The sequence below is a fragment of the Miniopterus natalensis genome, chromosome 7, assembly GCF_054644295.1.
Source record: "Miniopterus natalensis isolate mMinNat1 chromosome 7, mMinNat1.hap1, whole genome shotgun sequence".
Lineage (NCBI taxonomy): Eukaryota > Metazoa > Chordata > Mammalia > Chiroptera > Miniopteridae > Miniopterus > Miniopterus natalensis.
The window spans coordinates 52887335-52908132 of record NC_142087.1 but is presented as its reverse complement, the minus strand read 5'-3'; the positions used below and the strand labels follow the sequence as shown (position 1 = coordinate 52908132).

At 37.0% G+C, this 20798-nt stretch overlaps 1 protein-coding gene across 5 annotated transcripts in view; it reads right to left on the bottom strand.

Annotated features, from left to right (window-relative positions):
* Positions 1–20620, bottom strand: part of ELP2 (elongator acetyltransferase complex subunit 2) — a 38663-nt gene extending 18043 nt beyond the window's left edge. For 4 of the 5 annotated variants that reach the window (XR_001601938.2, XM_016195968.2, XM_016195969.2 and 1 more), the window contains exons 1-13: positions 20446–20619; positions 17996–18074; positions 15456–15526; positions 11939–12095; positions 11482–11559; positions 9719–9783; positions 8892–8958; positions 8280–8420; positions 6816–6911; positions 5679–5779; positions 5363–5494; positions 2232–2381; positions 428–616 (exon numbers count right to left, since the gene is read on the bottom strand). Coding sequence is in view for 4 of the 5 variants with exons in the window: in XM_016195968.2 (XP_016051454.2) it covers positions 428–616; positions 2232–2381; positions 5363–5494; positions 5679–5779; positions 6816–6911; positions 8280–8420; positions 8892–8958; positions 9719–9783; positions 11482–11559; positions 11939–12095; positions 15456–15526; positions 17996–18074; positions 20446–20583 (1464 nt within the window). In the remaining variant the exon portion in view is untranslated. Of the gene's footprint in view, positions 1–427; positions 617–2231; positions 2382–5362; positions 5495–5678; positions 5780–6815; positions 6912–8279; positions 8421–8891; positions 8959–9718; positions 9784–11481; positions 11560–11938; positions 12096–15455; positions 15527–17995; positions 18075–20445 lie in introns of all 5 variants that reach the window. The other variant, XM_016195970.2, reaches the window with a different exon arrangement.
* Between the last annotated feature and the right edge of the window lie 178 nt (positions 20621–20798).

Below are 20798 nucleotides of genomic sequence, written 5' to 3'. Positions count from 1 at the left end.
TCTCTGAAAAGCAATGGAAAAACTATCTTCGAGTAAGGATTAGAAAAAAAAAAATTTTTTTTTACAGAGAGCCATCTCAAATGTCAATGATCTGTTAAACTCTGTAATTTATATCAATCAAATTATCTCATATGAAACTATATGCTAACCATCAAATCACAGTGATGATACATAGTATTCATACCTTAATTCAACATTTAAATATTTTAGTGTCTTGGGCTAATTTGTTACAAAACTTCTGGTTTTAATATTTAAATATTTAATATTTAAATTACTGCATGCCACAATGCACACAAAAGTTTGTCAAGCCAATAAAATGATTTGACTTCTTTTCTACCTATATTCTCCATTTATAGCCTTAAGCAAAAATTTTAAAAATTTAAATGAAGTAATTAGACTTAGTTAAAACGTTTAGAGGGATACTCACATTACAAAGCACACGATTCAGTGATTGGCCTGTAATGGCACAAAAATTCTCCACAAAATTCCGAGGTGCAGAAAATACTCGAAGAACTTTCTCATCTGCTCCAGATACAAACTGAAACCGATTAATCATTGCCAAACATTTCAGGTCATAACCATGTATCTGAGGCCGTGCAATTTCATGCCAAGTCACCTGGGTATTAAAATAGGATAAACAAAAATGATCATGCATTTCAAATCTGAATTCTTTTCAACAACCAAATATCAGACACAAAATCATTTATTAAGCCATAGAGATATGACCATGGGGCAGATTCACCCATGTTGTTGTTTAACAACGTTCAATTTTTTTCATTGCTGAGTAATAAAATGTTTCCTTGTATGGATATACCACTATTTGTCGATCTATTTGTCTAATGAGAAGACATTTGGATTGTTTCCAGTTGTTGTCTTTTACTAAAAAAGCAGGCATGAAAATTTGTGTACACGTCTTTGCATGGCTATAAGTTTCTATTTCTCTTGGGTACATACTACCTATAAGTAGAATGGCTGGACGATATGAGAGATGTATATTTAAATATTTAAGAAACTGCCAAAGTATTTTCCAAAGGGGTTTAGACATTTAGGAGCAGTATATGAGAGTTTCAGTTGCCCACTCCCTCATCGACACTAGTCAGTCTTTCAGCTTGAATCATTCCAACAGGTGTGTAATGGTATCTCACTGTAGCTTTAATCTGCATTTCCCTAATGACTAATGGTGTTAAGAATCTTTTCTTATTCTTATTTTCCAGCCATATGTCTTCCTTGGAGAAATAGCTGTTCAAATCTTTTCCCATTTTTTTATTAAACTGTTTGTTTCCCTATTACTGAGTTCGGAAAAGTTTTATATATATTCTGGATATAAACCTTTTCAGATATGTAAATACTTTCTCCCAGTTTATGACTTGCCTTCCTATTTTCCTGACAGTGTCTTTCAAAGAGGAAACACTTTACATTTTTGTTAAGTCCAATTTATTAATTTTTTTTAATGGATCATGGATAAACAACTGAGCTGTATCGATAACAAATCACCATGAGCAAGAGAAAGTCACTCCAAATCATTTGCCTTTTCATTTGACTATATTACTCCCCATGTCCTCAACTCTATTAATTTGAATCTACCACATGCTACTGAAGCAATGTCAGTGGCAAATTTCATTAGCACTCACGGAATGACCCACAATTGGGTTCCATGAATTTTTGTCAGCAACTGCAGCTGAGTATACTGACTTTCTCTATTGCATAGCACAGTCCAATGGCTTACCAGTGGTCAAGTTTCATTGAGATTTTTTTGAGCTCAGGGCCATGATCAAAAGTTTCCTGAGAAAAAAACACTCTTAACCACTGTTATCTAACACTATGATTTTAGAAATTAGCTTTTACTGCAGACTTGGTAATGTTTCCTAATGAATTAATTATAAGGCATAACAGAACTTTTGTGTGGAACTTAAGTAAATACATTTGACAACTAACATTTGAATTATTTGAATTATAAAGAGTATGCGTATGTTTAAGTTTTTAATACCAAACTGTTTCCAGAGTGCTTGTATCTTTTCACATTTCCACTAGCAATGTATGAAAGTTCCAATTGCTCTGTATCCTTACCACCACTTATTACAATATTTCTTACTTCAGCCTTTCTAGAGGAGGTGTAGTGACATCTCATCATGGTTTTAATTTGCATTTCCCTAATGGCTAATGATGTTGCCTCACTTTTCACATGCTCATGTATGTTTTTTAAAGTGGATCAGTCAAACATGACATTTTACCTGTGACTGGTCTTTTCTATTCCATGGAGCAAAAAGTCGAGTTGTCTGGTCAGTACCAACAGTGATGATAAATTCTCCTTCTGGATCCCACATTAAGTCTTGGACACCATCAAAGTGTCCTGAAATGACAATCTCTGGAGTCCACTCTCTCTGTAATGAAAGTGCTCATGACACATCAAAATAATCAAAGACTACCACTACTCAAAATAAAGTCTGATAATGCCTTCAGCCCTAAAGTCAGATACTGGGAAAGACTGAAGCCCCTGAGCAAGGTGAAGGTCTGATACTGGGAAAGACTGAAGGCCCCAAGCAAGGTGAAAAGCTAAGTAAGCAAGATGAGATCTTAAATAATAGAATCTGTTCTCCAGTCAAGCATATTAGAACCCAAACATTCAAATATGTCCTGTGTCCTTTAAAGCCGTAATTTTGGGAAATTACCCTCCATTCATTATTTATGGAATGCCTCCTAGAAGCCAGATACTTTTTAACCTTTCTGTGCCTAAATTAACTCCTCTGTAAAATTACATTATTCATAGACTCATTATGAGAATTAAATGAGTGTATATTTGTAAAGCACACAGAACAATGCCAGCACATACTAGATATTATTAAAAAATGTCGTATGACTGGTCCATAGAGTACCTTTTTTTTTAATCCTTACCCGAGGATATGTTTTTATTGATTTTAGAGAGAGAGGAAGGGAGAGAGATAAACATGGATGTGAAAGAGAAACATGGATGTGAAAGAGAAACATGGATGTGGGGGCCTCCCATATGCGCCCCCACAGGGATTGAACTCGCAGCCTTTTGGTGTATGGGATGATGCTCCAACTAACTGAGCCACCTGGCCAGGGCCACAAAGCACCTTTCTGAACAACCTCAAATGCTGGTAAAACTTGTCTTAAGAAGAAAATTAAATTTGTTTAAATACCTAAAAGGTCATTCAAAGACAAGTCTGATGAATGGGGTAAGTGATTAAGCTAAGCTATATTATTTTCTGGTCAAAAAAGGCTATGATAAAGAAATGCTATTAATTTCCTCTGTGACATAAAACTGATTCTAAAGTTAACACTAATGGGAGTTTCCAAAAGTTCTGAACAAAGTTCTGTACTTTCGGATTATCAGTACAGTCATCCACTGTAAGTCCTAAAGGGCAGTATTTGTTTTTAAAAATCACTCTTAATTATAACAAATATACCTCTCTGGTTTGGGATGTTGACAATGCACAGGGTTGTGCGTGTGTGGGGGCAGGGGTATATGTGAACCTTCCATGCTTTCTGTTCAATTTTAATTTGAACCTAAAACTGCTCTAAAAAATAAAAGTAGATTTAAAAAAAAACCCTCAATACTTGTAAGTAGCTATTATTATTTGAAGCCAAATTATAAGCACAACTTCTGAGGCTCACCAGATATAGTTGGCTTTGTTCTTTTGGAGATATCAGCCCTTCTACTTTCTTTCTCATCCCACTGTGTACTTCTTTTGTGTCTTTGCTGTCCCCCTTCCCTCCTACCACCCATGTGCATGAGCAAATACGCAACTATACCCTGGGACTTAGCAGTCAAATGAAGCCGAGCTTCCCACATCCCCTTCGGTTTGCCATGAAACGATGTGGTGTTTCCACTGTGTGTCTGTCATCACCTCTTGTCTTTTTTCCTAAACTCGATCTCATACTTGTATAAAGTAGTAACAGTTGTACTTCACCAAAGGCATGTGGCATTTACCAATTCCATGTATTCTGAACAAAGGCAAAAAATACAAATTCCTAACTACAAAAAAAAAAAATTATAAGCACAAGTACAGTGAATTCTGTCTTCTGGTTTGAGTTTCTCCTTACTTATCTGATGCTTTTTTCTATGAAGGCCGTCAAAGATCACCTGAAATACGGCTTAAAGGAGTTCCAAATTAAGAATGAAATTAAATTTATCCGTGAAAATATTTCTTATTTAATTCCCTAGTTTACTTAATAGTGGAAATAATCATGAAGGTCAACTACAAATAGAAGACACAAGGGAAAGAACAAGTCACCCTATGTAAAGTCACCCTATGTAATGAGAAGTCAAATCCTCATAGATAACACACCTATTACAAAGCCCACAAATTAAGGGTTATGCAAATCCATGAATTTTTACTTTATAAAGGAAGCCATCAGATGCACAGATGGAATCTGCTGACTCACATTTCACTCAATGTTCTCATTTCTTTCATTTATTAAAATATATTTACCTAGTACCCAGTATATGCCAGGCCCTGTTTTTTATACTGTACAAACATTAACTCACTTAGGCATCATAAAAGTCCTATCAGTAGGTGCTATCACTATCCACATTCTACAAATGAGAAACCTGAGACAGACCTTAGGTAATGTCCTCAACAATACACCGCTGGTAAGTAAGTGCTGGGGCAGAATGTGAACCCAGGATGTCTAGCTCCAAGGCCTGTGCTTTTAGCCACTATGTTCCTATTTTATTTCTCCATATCCAAACAGCAGATAAGAAGCAAATTAGAAAGTAAGGGATGGAATAATGTTGAGCATGATTAGAGGAAGAAGATTACCTCTTTTTGAGAAGAGATAAAAATTATAAGAAAAAGCTAAAAGGGTCCAATATTTGGAGGGCCATGTAGAATTACACATATTAACAACCCCTGACAGCATCGCTATATTCCATCACAAAATAACAGATGTTCAGAATGTCCTTTTGTCAGTCATTTGTTCAACTTTTATCTATGGAGTACCTAGCCATTCAAAAAGAAAATATCAAACTACGTTACCTTCTTTAAGACAGAGAAGTTACACATTTTAGGAAAAACTACCATAAAAAAATTTATGTAGCTTAAAGGTAGAAATTAAAATTTACATAGCTTAAAGTTCATTATGTAGAAATTTTACATATGTGCAAATTTCAATACCTCAACAATGGTAGAGAAATTAATACTTTTATTCTTAGAAAAGTATGAGTTTCTTACCTAGTAAATTACAGTATAATGTTTAAAAAAGAAGTGATGTCATTTGAACTTAAATGCCTGTACTGTTTCTGTATAGTGTTATAAGTAAAACAACACCATTAACCTAGGTTTCACTAGGATTCACTCTACTTGATCAGAAATGCTTTATTTAAAAGTGCTTTTCTTACTGGGTTAGCTGCATTCTGTTTCCAAAGGTGCAATGCTCCATGGAAAGCATGAGCAATGATCATAGAGCCATCTTCATTGAACTGGCAATCATAAAATCCCAGAGTATTTCCACCAACTTCACCTACTCGAACCTATGCAATTACAGACAGAAAAACAATTCATAATCAATAGAAACCATTGATTCTAGAGATTATGTTCTCACTCATTTAACATATACAAAGAGCAAACATCTACAGCTCTAGGAATATAGACTTGGGAAGTAAATACTCAATTTCTAAACCCAATTTTCTATTCCTTAAATATTCATATTTTTACCTGTTCTAGCCAAACTCCTGACTCTTCATCTGGAGCCCAGAGAATCATGGTTTTATCCATTGAGGCAGACAATAATCTCATTGGCTGATATAGAACACCATCTAAAAAATATAAAATAATTTCTTTAGGTTTTCAACAGGCATCATGTTTGTAGATTACCAGAGAGAAAAAACATGAATACTGCAAACACATTCACTTCAGCAATGCAATAGCAAAACTAGGTAAACAAGCTGTGGTATGTTTAGATGAGGTAATATTAAACTGCAATAAAAATAAAACTAGAGCTGCATGAATCAACATGGATACAACTCCAAATGTTTAGCATGTTACACTAGAAAGGCAAGTTGTAAGAGCATGAGTACACACTGATATAATTTCAATAGCTGTAAAACTATCGTTTATGGCTACATTGATGTGTAGTTAATGTATAAAAACATGCATGGGAATGCTAAGGTCCTGAATTCAGTACTGTAGTTGCCCCTAAGGACAGAGGGGCAAGGATTCAGGAAAGAATACATAGGGGTCCTCAATATCAATAATACCTAATTTTCTTAAACTGTAGCAAGTATGATATAATGTAATAAAAGCTGAATTGTGGTTACCTGAACATTAATTATTGATATTCTCCATTTTTGTCTTGGGGAAGGGGCTGTGGGGAAGAATACGAGGCTGTGCCTTACTCAGCTCTACACCCAGTACCAGCTTGAGCACGCACACAACCATCACTCCATAAATGGAGGTTAAGGGCAAATGGAGGAGGGGAGTCTTGTTTTTTCATAAATGTGTTACCAACTTTGTATTGCCAAAGGTAAAGGATTCAGTGAAGTTTGCCTGAAAAGTAAATTTCTCTTAAATCCCATAAAGACTAATCTGAAACTTTTCAGGAAAAAAGCTAATAGGGGTGAGCAGTTTCAGCACCACGGCAGGAATCATCCTTTTCCTGCTCAGGAGCACAATTTTCAGCGGGACTGAGTGTCCAGCAGAAGAGGACTGCAGTATTATACTTTGTCAACTTGAAAATGTCTTGCATTTGAGATTTCTAATCACACTAAAAAATACCCTCCAGTTTAGTTGGTTAGCTTAAAATTCTGCATGTGAGATTTAACTGAAATGAGGGATATGTGTTTTTCTTCCTACCTTTGTAAAATGAAGGCTGCCAATGAACTGCATTTACCCAGTTTTCGTGACCAGCCAGCACAGTCTCCAGAGTAACTGCAAATACTATTTTAATACCTATAACAAAAGTAATGAAGAAGCATTGTTTCCTCAAAGCTCTTCTAAAAAGAACATTTTCATAACCAAGTCAGTTGTACATTCATTTCCAGAAAAAACATGATTTATCAGAGTCAACAAAAAGAACATGCATTCTAAATTTCATTAACTTCACCCACTATTCAAAATTGCAGGAGGAAAAAAGTTCTAAAGAAAGATAAATTTTTCTCTACTTTTGTCTCTACCTGGTCATAAATAAATATTAAAGAATGTGCTCTATTTTTAATATTTTCTGGGATAGCTATTGTTATACTGCAATTTAAAAGCGAAAACAGATGTGCCAGCCTCCTACCTATGCTCACTCATTATCAAAGTATAATGATCTAAAATGCCATTTTTAAAAATTAAGATAAATGCAGAAATAAAGAGAATCAAACCACTATTATGACCTCTCAAATAAAATAATTCATAAAAATATCACCAAAAAATTCAAGTTTGGGAATAGCTACTCATAATATGCTGGTTATAGTATTTCTTTGTTCCCCCCCATAAAACTGTTACCAAAATCTCAACTCTTATTGGCTTTATAACCAAGAAGAGTAAAAACAAGAGAATTCCTGGGGGAACAATGCTCATTGAGAACTAACTTTACAATTTAGATACACATCCAAAAATACTGTCTTCAGCCCTAGACAGGTTGGCTCAGCGGCTAGTGTCAGCCTGAGGACTGAAGCGGCCCAGGTTCTATTCCAGCCAAGGGCACATACCTTGGTTGCAGGCTTAATCCCTGGCCCTGGTTGGGACAAGCAGGAGGCAGCCAGTTGATGTCTCTCTCTCACACTGATGTTTCTCTCTCCCTCTCTCCCTTCCACTCTCTCTGAAAAGTGATGGAAAAAATATCCTAAGGTGAGGAGAGGAAAATAAAAAAGTGTTCTTCAAAAAACAAACAAAAATAACTTCTCCACATACAGTATTTCAACAGGATCAATACCTCATGCAGGAGTATTGTTCTGATGCCAGAGAGTAAGAAAATCAGAATTACATATATTCCTCAAACGCAGGGATTTAGCTTGTCTTGTAGAACATCTTCCAACAAAGGTACAGATAATTCACATTATTTCTTAGATATTCTTGTGCTAAAATTATACAAATTAATTTATTGAGAAAACATTTTAAAAGTCTCACTAATATGGTTTAGAAGTTTCAAATATGAAAAATGACTCATCATTCCATAAAAATTTAAAAAAGAAAAAATGCATAGTATCAAGTTTCGTGTAGGGCCCTGATATTTCTGAAAAACTAACCTTCATATAGGTATATAGTGAAACATAAATAAATCAGCTAGGAGACCTAAATATTATTATATCAAATATTTTCATTTTTACTCACTTTCATTTTCTATAGTAAAAGTATTTTCCTTCAGTCTTATACTATCATCATCCTGAGTTTCTAATGATGTTGATTTTATACACAGCTGCCATACTCGTATCAGGCAATCCTGTGAACAGCTTGCTAGGAAAAGATCTTTACCTAATTAAAAAAAACAAAATTTATTATTTTTAAAACATTATTTTCTTAAATTTAGGTATAAGACTTTCTCCTCTACGAAATGCAAATTTCTATATTTCCTGAAAAAAATTAGACTTTGCCTTCTTACCCTTCATTCATTTGACTTACATTGTTTTACTAACATTGGCAAATACACATATAATGCTAATAAATGGTTGTGGCATGTGGTATTCTTATATACAGTCTATTAAGATATACAAAGAACTTTTCAAGAATGTCAGCTGTGTTCTCTTTTAAACATCAACTTGTTTCATCTTCTACCACCCCAATTAACAGTTAATAAGAAGGGATAAGTATCCTCTTTTCTAATTGGGACAACAGAAAAATATCACATACAAAGAAAATTTAAAATTAAAACATAGGAGGCTGCTTTCTTGGAAGCTACACATACTTGTCCCCATCATATGTACTTTAGCAAAATTTCATACTGACCAAAGGCTGCCCATTCCACGCCTCTTATCCAATCCTCATGTCCAGAGAGAAAAAGCACTTTCTGAAACTAGTAAGATAAAATCATCAGTCTCGGTGTAAGAACTTAATGTTTTCATATATATATTGATTTCATTTGGTCTCAGCTAGTGCATCTTTTTTTAAAAAACTGGGAACACTGTTTGATTAGACATAAGATAGACATCTCATGAAAAATCTCAAAATCACCTAATTGAGCAATGCTGAATAGATAATATAATATCTGTAGAGCTTAAATACTCTAAATGTTTACAAAATAGAATGATATATACTATGATGTAACATAGATACAAGGTGGGTAGTTGGATATTCACAACCATTTCAAACTGTCTTACAAAATGCAAAGAAACCAGTATCTCCACTATTAAATAAAAGAGCCCAGAGTTAACCAACCTCCTTTCTAGAAATTCCCTCCTCTAGTTTAACCACTCCAAGTGTACATAAGGCTCAGAAGGACAAATAAACTCTACCAGAGAGAGTTTTCAGTGTAGGTATGACATACTTCATTTAAAATTTTAAAGAAAAAACACTACCACAGTATTTTTTTTCTCTCCCTCCCCCACCTAACAATCCGTTTCCCCTTAACAACTCTGAACCTGGTAGTAAAGGCAGAAGTTGCTTGGTGTTCAGAGAGAGGTAAAACATTTAACAGAGAGCTGTAAAAAATACTCTCATTGAATTATTTTTGTTCAGATGAGAACATTCCTAAAATTCTATAATCTGGAAATAGTCTATATTAAGAAATATAATTAAGCAAAAGCTAATGTCAGTCTCTTAATAAAATTAATTACCTGATCATTCTGTTGAACAAATAAGTGGATTTTGCAGTCATCATCGCCACATGCTAATATTGGTACTGGGGGGGAAAGAGGCTTTGCTGTTAAGTATTCCACCACATGTTATGATTATCACCTATGCTGGATTCTAAGCTCTAAATAAAGTACCCTGACTTCTATTTCTCACATCATTGAACAAATAAATTGAAAGCACTCAATAAATGTCTACAGGAATAAAGTGAACACTCTAAAATGTTCTATTAAATGGTTACTTGGCACCTGGCCAGGCATGGCTCAGCGCTTGAGCGTGGACCTAGGATCCAAGAGACTGCAGTTCAATTACCGATCAGGGCACATGCCCAGGTTGCAGGTTCGATCCCCAGTCGGGGGTGTGCAGGAGGCAGCAGATCAATGACAATTCTCTCATCATTGATGTTTCTATCTCTCTCTCTCCCGCTCCCTTCCTCTCTCTGAAATCAATAAAGATATGTTTTTAAAAAATAAATGGTTGCTTGGCAATGAATGACTACTGATTAAGAGTCCTTTTTTCCATTATATGTATTTTGATAGAAGGAGCAGTGAATAGAGAAGTTTGAGAGCAATTGGGAGCATTTTCACTGTCAGCCAGAAGGTTAATATGAAAAGTTAGCCCAACTGAATAATAAAATGGAAGAGCTACTATCAGTCTGGCATCATGGTTACTGCACAAAAATGTAATGGTATGGTTGTTACACTGAGGACCTTACATTTTGTTTGAAAGTTCAATAGTAAAACAAACTTCCTGAAGCAATTGGGAACCAAATAAAAAAGCATGTAATTAAATATGTGCTTAAAAAGCTATGAAAGGTGTGTAAAACTGGTTTTCTTTAATAGCACAAAAAACTAATTCACATTACCAAGGGACAGTCCTAACTGTGGAGGAAAATAAAACAGGAACTCTTTTTCTAAGGAAACTCCTTGCTACAAAGTGAATTTTTCCAAGATTTTCTCACTTTAAATCCCCTAAAAACAAAAACAAAACACTCCAGTCACATGGCCTCAGTGTATGTTGGAAGAAATTAAATTCTATACTATGAAATCAGAATGTGTGAATTCCTCCTCCAAAGGAGCCCTCCTACAAGTGGAAGCATCACATAAAACCATGAAGTCGCAGCTCCTGTCCCAAAAGGCCAGAAGCTGGTGGTTTCCAGATCCTGCCTCTCACCTGCCTCTTCTCCAGGTTACTGAGGAGGCACAGAGACAGACTGACTCAAACTGGCCATCATCTTTGTGAAGGAGAATCAAACAGAGGTACAGATGGGTTTCATAGCAAAAGGGAAAATTTTCTGTTTGGAGATTTTAAGTGGTCTTAGGCAAAACTGTCATTACATAGGATGTAAAGGGGCTGTCCTCTTGTAAGAAATGCTCACATGGTCGATCTTCAGTATTTTTTCAGCCTATTCCAGACCTTCACCTTCTAAAGAGTTAGACAATTTTCCCAAATTAGATGTACATACATCAGCAATATATTTGATAAATAGCAGTATCAATCTTGATTATATATTAAGCCATTTAAATTTTCAACAGCTACCAAAATTCCTAGTAGCCTCCCTTAATCTTATGTTCTATGCTCATATTATTTGAATATTGAAAACAAAAGTATATTAGCTAGGTCCCAACCTGTTTCATGAAAAAACTAAGATACGAAATTGAGACCCAATATTTTTCTTTTCAGTTCTGGTCATGTGGAGATGTGAAAATATATTGCTCTTTTAATATGAACTTAAAAGGATACTCACCATCAGTATTTGGCAAAAAAGATAAGCAGAGAGCCAGAGTGAATCCATTTCCAAAGTTCAAGGTCTGAAGGCATGTTACTAAAAAATAATAACAAACACCATGAACAACTAACTCTGAGCTTATCCACCTAGAGAGATTGGGTAGCATTGTCACATCAGCAGGGATATGAGAGAAGTCAACCCTGAGCCCCCACTGACCATGTGAATTGAAATGATGAATGTTTAACAGGGTTACAGAGAACAGAATTACATATATGAAAAGGCTAGAGGAAATTTACACTTACAAATCATTTGGTATAAGGAATTATGAAAAAGTGCAAAAAAACACAAACATTTGGATTAGAATTAGAACATTTTTAAAGCTGCTTGAGAGACTAAAAAATGATGCCTGTTCTTTGGTTGTCATTCATTTGATAATTACTACTTCACTAATTTTTACTATAAAGTCTAAACAAACCTTCTGAACCCTCTTTGGACCAGACTCGAACAGTGGAATCGGAAGCTGCAGAAACTATCAATGTATGTAATGCGACATCCGATGCCCTCCTCTGGTAAACAGCATGCACTGCATAAACAGGTCCTTCATGACCACGGAGATGGACCGCTTTGAAAAGCTGAATCAGAAAAAAATGACAAAAGCATTATGATAAAAAAGGGAATTACCGGTTTCATCTTCATTTAACTGGAACCACAGGATTAATGGTACTACTGTTAAAATAGGTCCTTTCAGTTAAAGAGAATGTAAACTTTCAAGAAGTCTGTCTGACCATATTATTGACACACAAAACATGCATAACCTTGACACAGCAATCTCACATCTAAGAATGTACTCTGAGGTGCTAACAGCAATAGTGTAACAAATAATAAAAGGCAAATGCAGAAGGATATTCATCACACACTCCTTTTTTGTTTGTTTTGGGGTTTTGGTGGAGGATGCAGGCATCAGTCACACACTCTTTATAATAGTAAAAGAATCAACCAAAAATTATTAATAGGGAATAAATTAAATTATTGTAGACATACACTATAGCCAATAAGAAGGATAATGTAGATAAGCGTGTGCTTATTACTAAGACGTCCATGACACTGAGATTTTTGAAGAACATAGGCCACCTTTGTGGATGGTCCTTTTTGGATTAGTCTGAAGTTTTGTCATGAACAGACTCAGGATATACATTTTGACATCATTACTACCTAAGTGCATCACATCCATGAAGTCAGTCTGTCCTAATTTTAGTGGTTAACCTTGATATCTTAGTAACAGTAGTGTCTTTTCACAGTGAAAAGATTTTTTCACTGTGAAGTTAAATTTTGGGGGTGATAATATGTGAGTATACTTTGAGAGTGAGTAAATATTCTATTCTCCATCAAACTATTACCTAGTATTTTTAGCATACCCACTTGATACTTGCCCGAATCAAACACAGCTGCAAAATGGAAAAATGGCAAACAGAACTGGGAACCCATTTGTTTATCAAGTCCACAGCTTGCCATGCAAGATTCTTCACTGTGGCATCATTTCTACTGTGAGATTCCACCACTTCCAGTATCTTCCATAAATTGTCTTCCGAAATAGAGGTGTCCCTTAAGTGTCTCCTCAACTGCTTCCCAATTACTTAGGCAGAACTCTGCCACTCCAGAAGGTAATTAATATTTATGTATGAGAGTCTGAACTTCCTTTCACCATTAACCTTTGGCTTCTTTGAAAAACATTTTAAATAACTCAAATACTGTATGTATAATTGTACAAACATAACTAGAGATCTGAGACAAAGTTCCACAGAATGTTAACTCTGTTGAGATTTTGTATATAGTTTTTTTCCCTTCTTTAAATTTTTCTATATTCAAACTTTTTAAATATGAGTCTGTATCATTATGCCTTAAATAATTAAATCTACTGAAAATACTTCACATCTTTAAGCAGGGTTATATTTCAACCATCACAGAATTTTAAAAACTCAAACAAAAGAAATCTCTCAAGTTTACCAGCTTTTTAAAAAACAATGCTCACTATTCAAAGACTGGAACCTCTCATTATACCAGCTTAGAATTATTTCCTGTTATTAGAAGCCAAGGTGTGTTGAGCACCTGTGTGCATGGAAAAGCATATGGAAAAGAACCTTTAAGCCCTAAGGTTACAACGCGCGGCCCCTTTCCCTAAACCCTCATCTCCCTTCACACCACTGGTCCTTCCCTCCTCCCTGCTTGGCTTCACATCCTCTCCTCTGGCCCCTTCGAAGCTAAGTTTGCTGCCTGCCATCAGATACTTGCTTAGCCTACAGTCCTCTTTATTGACAGGAGAAGCCTGGGGCAGCACCAAGGAAAAGAGTCTTGCCAAGTCTTACCTTAGGTCTCAAAAATGAATGCTAAAATCGCTTTCTCTGGATTCCTCTGCCAAAATCATTACAAACAGGATTTAATTTTGCTACACATCCCTTTGCTCTCATTTGAGTCTAGGTGGCTCCAAAATCCCCACCTCCAGGCTTTCAGAGGACAAAGTCTGGGTGCCTGACCAGCAAGTCAAATGACATGTCTGTAACTGAAATCCACATCTTCCCTCCTACTTGCCTATGTTCCTTTATAGAAACCCTAAAACACAAGCCCACCGTTCTTGATTTCTCAATCCCCTAACCACCAGCTTGTTACTCCTTTTATAACTATGCATCAACACCAAAATCATTTTTCCTTCCAAAATACATCCCATATCCCTTCCTTCATATTTTTCCTATTTTAATTTGTCCCATGGCTGTCAGACTAATCTTTTGATATTCATACTCTTCTTCTTAGAAATCATCAATGACTTCCCAATGCCTGCTAATAAAAAACAAACTCCTAAAGCAAGTATTCAAATTCCCATAGGATTGTCTCCTATTCTGCTTCTCTAGTATCACTACCCACAATCTAGAAACATTTCCAAAACTGTGTTCTTTAGAGTTACAAGGGCTACTAATAGATTTAAAAGGAAAAAAATAAAAGTTCAGACTTGAAACAAGTTTGGGAAATTCAAAGTAAACAAAGATAAGTAGGTTCATCCATGTCAGAGCTTTTCAGGGCCCTCACTATGCTCGTGTGCACTGGAATCTCTAAGAGAGGTATAGCATATGCAGTGTTTCCCAAACTTGATTGGCCACAGATTCCTTTTTTCATGGAACTTAAGAATAATCCTCTCAACACACTTTAGAAAGCCCTGCCCCAAAGACATCTTGGACTTTGATTAAAACTGGATACTCCTGAACAGGTTGTCTCCTTTCTCACCTGAGCTTTTATTCATGCTATTTTTCCTACTAAGAATTCTCACCCCTTTAACTCCTCCCAAGGAAATCATCTCACACTTTAAGAACTCAAAGGCAACCTCTTAAATCTCTTCTGAACTCCCTGCACCATGGTTGTGGGGCAAGTTAGAGAACCTACCCAGGAGCCACCCTTGTACTTTATTCAAGTACATTTTGCTTTCAAACTATATACATGATTCATGAATAGGATTCTGCCTCATCTATGTCTTCTGTATGGCAGATGTTCTAATACCTAGCACACTAACTTTTCACTTTTACTCTTTTCTTACAACTAGAAACAACCAAATGTCCATCAGTAGAGGTCTATCTATACACAGCATTGCATATTATATCACTCAGAATTATGTAAATCTATACCTGCAGTGCAACAGTTATCCTATGAACACAGCAATATTAATTTTTGCTATCACTGAAAACAGATCAAACAGCCCATATAAGAGCAGCTTGAAAATTATTCCAAAATAAGGGGAAATTCACAGAAATGACTGACAGTATATGAATATGGGAGCAAATATTAAAGGGAAGGACTCAGGGCCTGTGAAGTACAGAAAATACAGCATCTGAATTACTGATAAGCAAGAATGAGGCAACTTCATAAAGAAGGAACATAAAAGAAATGAGGAAAAAAATGAAAAACAGATGTAACGCTTATTTCTTATAACTATAAACATGTCTACCCACCTGGTTATTCTCTATTTCCCAGTGAATCACTTGATTATCAGATCCTCCAGAAACCAATTCAGTAGAAGGAGCTGAAATAAATTATATCTCAGTAAATATTTTTGTTCACTTTTTTTACCAGCTATTTTGAAAAATTTCAAAGCTACAGAAAAGGCATAAGAAAACTCATATATCCTTTACCTAGATTCACCAACTGTTAACATTTTGCCATATTTGCTTAATAGCTTATTCTCTCTCTATATGTACTATAGAAACAGACCCCTTTTTGTTTTTGACAAACTACTTAAAAATAAGTTGCAGACACCCGGCCAGTGTAACTCAGTTGGTTGAGCTTTGTCCCATGCACCAGGAGGTCGCCAGTTTGATTCTCCATCAGGGTACATGCCCCGGCTGCAGGCTCGATCCCCAGCGGGGAGGGTGTGCAGAAGGCAACCGACTGATGTTTCTCTCTCATCGATGTTTCTCTCTCTCTCTCCCTCTCCCTTCCTCTCTCTGAAATCAATAAAAACATATTTTAATAAAAAAGTTGCAGACATCAAGACCTTTGATCCTCAATCTTTACTATGGATCTCCTAAGAACTGGAACATTCCCCTACATTACCACAAAACAGTTATCACATTCAAGAATTTTAACACTGATACAATATCATTATGTAATATACAACCCATATTAAAATTTCCCTAAATTGCCCTAGTAATGTCGTTTATAACTTTTTAAAATTCAGAATCTAAGACTCACATATTGCATATTTAGTTGTCATCCTTTCTCAGTCTCCCTTAATATAGAACAGTTTCCCAGCCCTTCCTTTTTTTGTGATAATAAGCATCCCAACCAATTGTTTTGCAGAATGTCCCTCAATCTAGATTTTTTAAAAGGGGGAAATAATATATAATTTTGGTTTGGATTTTCCATTTATTTGTTTCTTCTGGCATACCTGCTACACATTTAGGGGAAGCAGCTGGGGGACTCAGAAGTCCCAGGCTCCTATCCTAACCCTGCTGTGAGCCAACTGTGATCTTGGGATTTAATTTCTTCATGCATCACATAAATTAAGCCACTTATCTAACTATGTGATTTTGAGCATCACTATAAAGTACCTGATACATGGGTTAGAAAGAATATCTAAATTATCTGGTGGTAGAGCCCTATTGTTAGAAAAAAATCAATCCTAATAGTTAGTGAGTCACAAGCAATTTATTTTATGTAACCTCACTTTTAAAGGGAAGATAAAATATACAAGCCCAAAATAGTATTTTATAACAAATCCCTATACTGAGATTCAAGTAGTTTTTTACGTCATTTGGTGGCAATTAATAGAATTACAATTGGGTTTTAATATCTACACTAATGGCCACCTTTTCTACTATTTTATGGTTTTTACTGACCTAATGTGATTAGTACTGTGTTGCCAACTGAAATAAGTAGCTTAATCAACATTTTTTGCTTTTAATGTCACAGATAAAATCATAGTAGAGTCTCACTGATTCAGGAAATTTTGCATTTGTGCCTGGCTCAGAATGCTCTTAAGAGACCTGGAGCTAATCTAGTCCAGCAAATTTCAAATTGTTTGGTGTGAGGACTCCTTTACGCTCTTAAAAATGTTTGAGGATCCCATAAAGCTTTTGTTTATATGGACTGATTATATGTACCAATATTAAACACATAGAAATTTAAACTGAGAAATTTGAAAACTACTTGCTTATCAGTTTACTTAAAAATAATGAACTCGCCCTGGCCAGTGTGGCTCAGTGGTAAAGCATCGGTCTGCACACCAAAGGGTCTCAGGTTCAATTTCCGGTCAAGGGCATGTACCTGGGTTGCAGGTTCATTCCCCGGGGCCTCGGTAGAGGCACACGTGGGACTATGTCTCTCTTACACCAATGTTTCCCTCTCCCCACTCCCTCCCTTCCACTCTCTTAAAAAAAAAAAAAAAAATCAATGGAAACAATATCCTCAGGTGAGGATCAACAAAATAAATAAATAATGAACTCCATTACATATTAAGAAAAATAACATTTTTATGGTGAGGAAAAACCCTGTATTTTCCGAAACAAAAAATTAATGAGGCACTATTTTACATTTCTGCAAATCTCTTTAACATCTAACTTTATTAGAATACAACTGGATTTTCATATCTGTTTCTGTATTTAATCTGTTATGATATCGCACACCACTTAGCCATGTCCCGCCTTAAAAAGCGATAGCTTGTCTTTGTCAGAAACGTCCTATAAGCCAAATCTTTAGAATCCCAGCCTGGGTCCCAACATGGGCCCTACTTACAGGCTTTCAAGCAGAGCTACGGGCAATGGTGGATATTTTACCATAGTCAGGGCTGGCCTCTACCCTCATCCTAAACACTGCTGTGTTATCCATGCTTCAGTTGCTATAAAGTAAAAGTACAGGTCAGATATTTCATTGGGCATATCTTTTTTCTTCTGTTTTCCAATTGCATAATATCAGATAAGCTAATGGTAAATTAAGAGAAGTGATGAAAGAGAAAGCAATTTAGATCAGCTTTAACAATCAGATTAATACTTACAGCCATCCTGTTTACAAATCCACTGTACACAATTGACTCGAGCAGTGTGACCATTCAGGTTGGTAATGACAACCCTTTTCTTCAACAAAGAAAACACCAGTTAGTAAATTAGAATCTATCCTACAGAGGAATAAATTCATAAAAATCAGATTTCAGTGTTTTTGATGCTAAAAAGTTCAGGATTACTTCAGACAAAATCACCTTCCTTTAATTTATAAACTTGTAACTGTGGCTTAAACCATCAGTTCTCTAATTATTTTCACCACTCCACATTCCCAGTATCCTGTGCTCTCATCACACTAAGCTCCCAGGTCTTCATCTGCCTTGCTCCTACTCACCACCCCCACCCCCTTCCCACTCCTGTCCTCCTCATCTGAGGAACCTGTCTTGACACCCCAAGTTCAATAAGGAACTTCTTCCTGGTGTTCTCACAGGTCTCAGGGTCTTACTTTACCATGCTCACACCAATTTGAGGGTTTTGTTAGGAAAAAAAACACTTTTCAGTGGAGCAGTTTGTGATTAATAGGTACAAATTCATGGCTCACTTTGCATGTCATGGCTAATCAAGTGTTGGGTTCTTTTTTTTCCAGTCCTCATCTGATGATATGTATTTTGTTTTTTGTTTTTTTATTTTAGAGAGAGAGGAAGGGAGAAACAGAGAGAGAGAAACATAGATGTGAGAGAGATACATCAATCCATTGCCTCCTGTATGTATCCCGACTGACCAGGGACCCACAACCTAGGTATGTGCCCATAACCTTTCCGTGTACAGGTTGACACTCCGACCAACTGAGCCACACCAGCCAGGGCTGGTATCGGATTTTTAAATCCTAATGACACAAGGTTACCACCAGGCCATAACTATTAAGGTTCTCAGACATCAGATATCTTCAGATTGCTGCTTTCACCATTACTCCACACCTGGGGTGCTGAAGACATTAACTCTGTGATTATAGTGCCTTTCCCTTTATAGTTCCTCTCTACTTATTGCCAACTGCACTGGCTTTCCACACATATGCCAACTGGAATTCTAATGGCTGAGAAAAAGGTATACAAAGGTAAAAGTATATAAACTAATATATTTCACACATTAGTTATTTGAGGCTGGGAAACAATTTACAGTAGTTCATTTTCTCACTAGATTGAGAATTCCTTAATGGGCAGGTGTTATCTATTACCCATTATTTTTGTGTCATTACCACCCAGTCCAGGGCTAGCCCACAGAGGGTCCTCAAAAATTTGCTGAATGAACATCATCCCCCAAACTTTATTTTAGCATTTCATTTATTTAGCTCTTATTCCCACATTTAATTAAATGCCCAACCAACAAATACGTAACAAAACAAAGTGCTTTTCAGGCCCAATATATTTCTTTTTTTGATAAGTTAATATTCCTTAACATGGCCACCAGGTTATCATTAAAAATAAAAATGTGTGCCCTGCCAGTGTGGCTCAGCAGCTGAGCATCCACCTATGATCCAAGAGATCGAGTTTCGATTCTGGTCAGCGCACATCTTAGGGTTGCCCAGGATCCCCAGTAAGGGGCGTGCAGGAGGCAGATCAAAGACTCTCATCATTGATGTTTCTCTCTCTCCCTTCCTCTCTGAAATCAATAGATAATATTTAAAATATATATATGGAAAGCAAATACAACTATTTTCTATATAAATCTGAATCTGCAAAGGGTGCGAGGATAATGAATTTTTAATCAAATTTAAAGCAGTCCAAGAAATACATAAAGCTAGCTCCTGCAGTGCATTTTAATTTCCAGCACTTTACTTTTTATACTGGGGCTCTTTTTGAGAAGCAACACTAACTGTATTGTCTAAAACTAACCAGTGGGAATAGGGGGAAAACGAACTCTGGAAAGCATGCAAAAACAATCAACCGACTGGGTGACGTTCAGGGAATGGGTTAAGTCCTGCCTTATAACTAGTGCTTAGAATACCCATCCCCTAGGACCTTTACCCCTATGGACCTTCTTTAAAATGTCCAATTGCAAAGCTAAAATACTAGTGGCACGTTTTCAAAATTCAATACAACAAAAGTTTATAAAATAACTGCAGGAAATATAGAAATGAGATAGCGTCTATGATAATGGATTTCATCCATACCTAAATTGCAAATCTTTCAAAGCCCAAACTAATTTTTTAACAGTACTACAGTTCCCACAGAAGGCTTCAGAAAAGGTGGTCATGATTCGGGTATCTACGTAGGGCTAACGGGTCACTGGTGGGACTTGGCGACTCCAGGCTGACGGGGAGCGCGAGACCGCGAGGAGCCCGTGCGGCGCGGCCACGGGACAGGCCTGGCCCGCACGGCCAGTCCGAAGCGGCCCAGACCGCGCACCCCGCCTCCTGGCGCTGGGCACCGTCTACGGTCCGCAGCGAGAGCACCCAGCAGATTCAGCCTCAGAGGCACACGGGGTCAGGCGTCCCGCCACCTCTTACCCGAGGGTCATAGAGCACCACGGAACAGGACGTGCCGAAGGCCAGAAGTCCTCCGGGCCCGGAGCTCCAGCTCAGGGCTCCCCGCACCCGGTTTGGACAGCAAAACACGTGAGACGTCTCCAGCACTGATGCTACCATGTTGCTGGCTGGTCCGAGGCCGAGATCTGGACGCGCACTTCCGCCCCCTAAGCGGAACTACTCGCGAGGCCGCCTCTCCCGCTGGCGCGATCCGCACCGCGTTTCGGAGGCAGCCGGGGGCGGGACGGAGACGGCCCCGCCCCCAGCGCCGGCCCCGCCCCCTGCCGAGGCTCGAAAGGTCCTCAGTGCCCAGCAGCGGCTCCCACCTCTTGTCT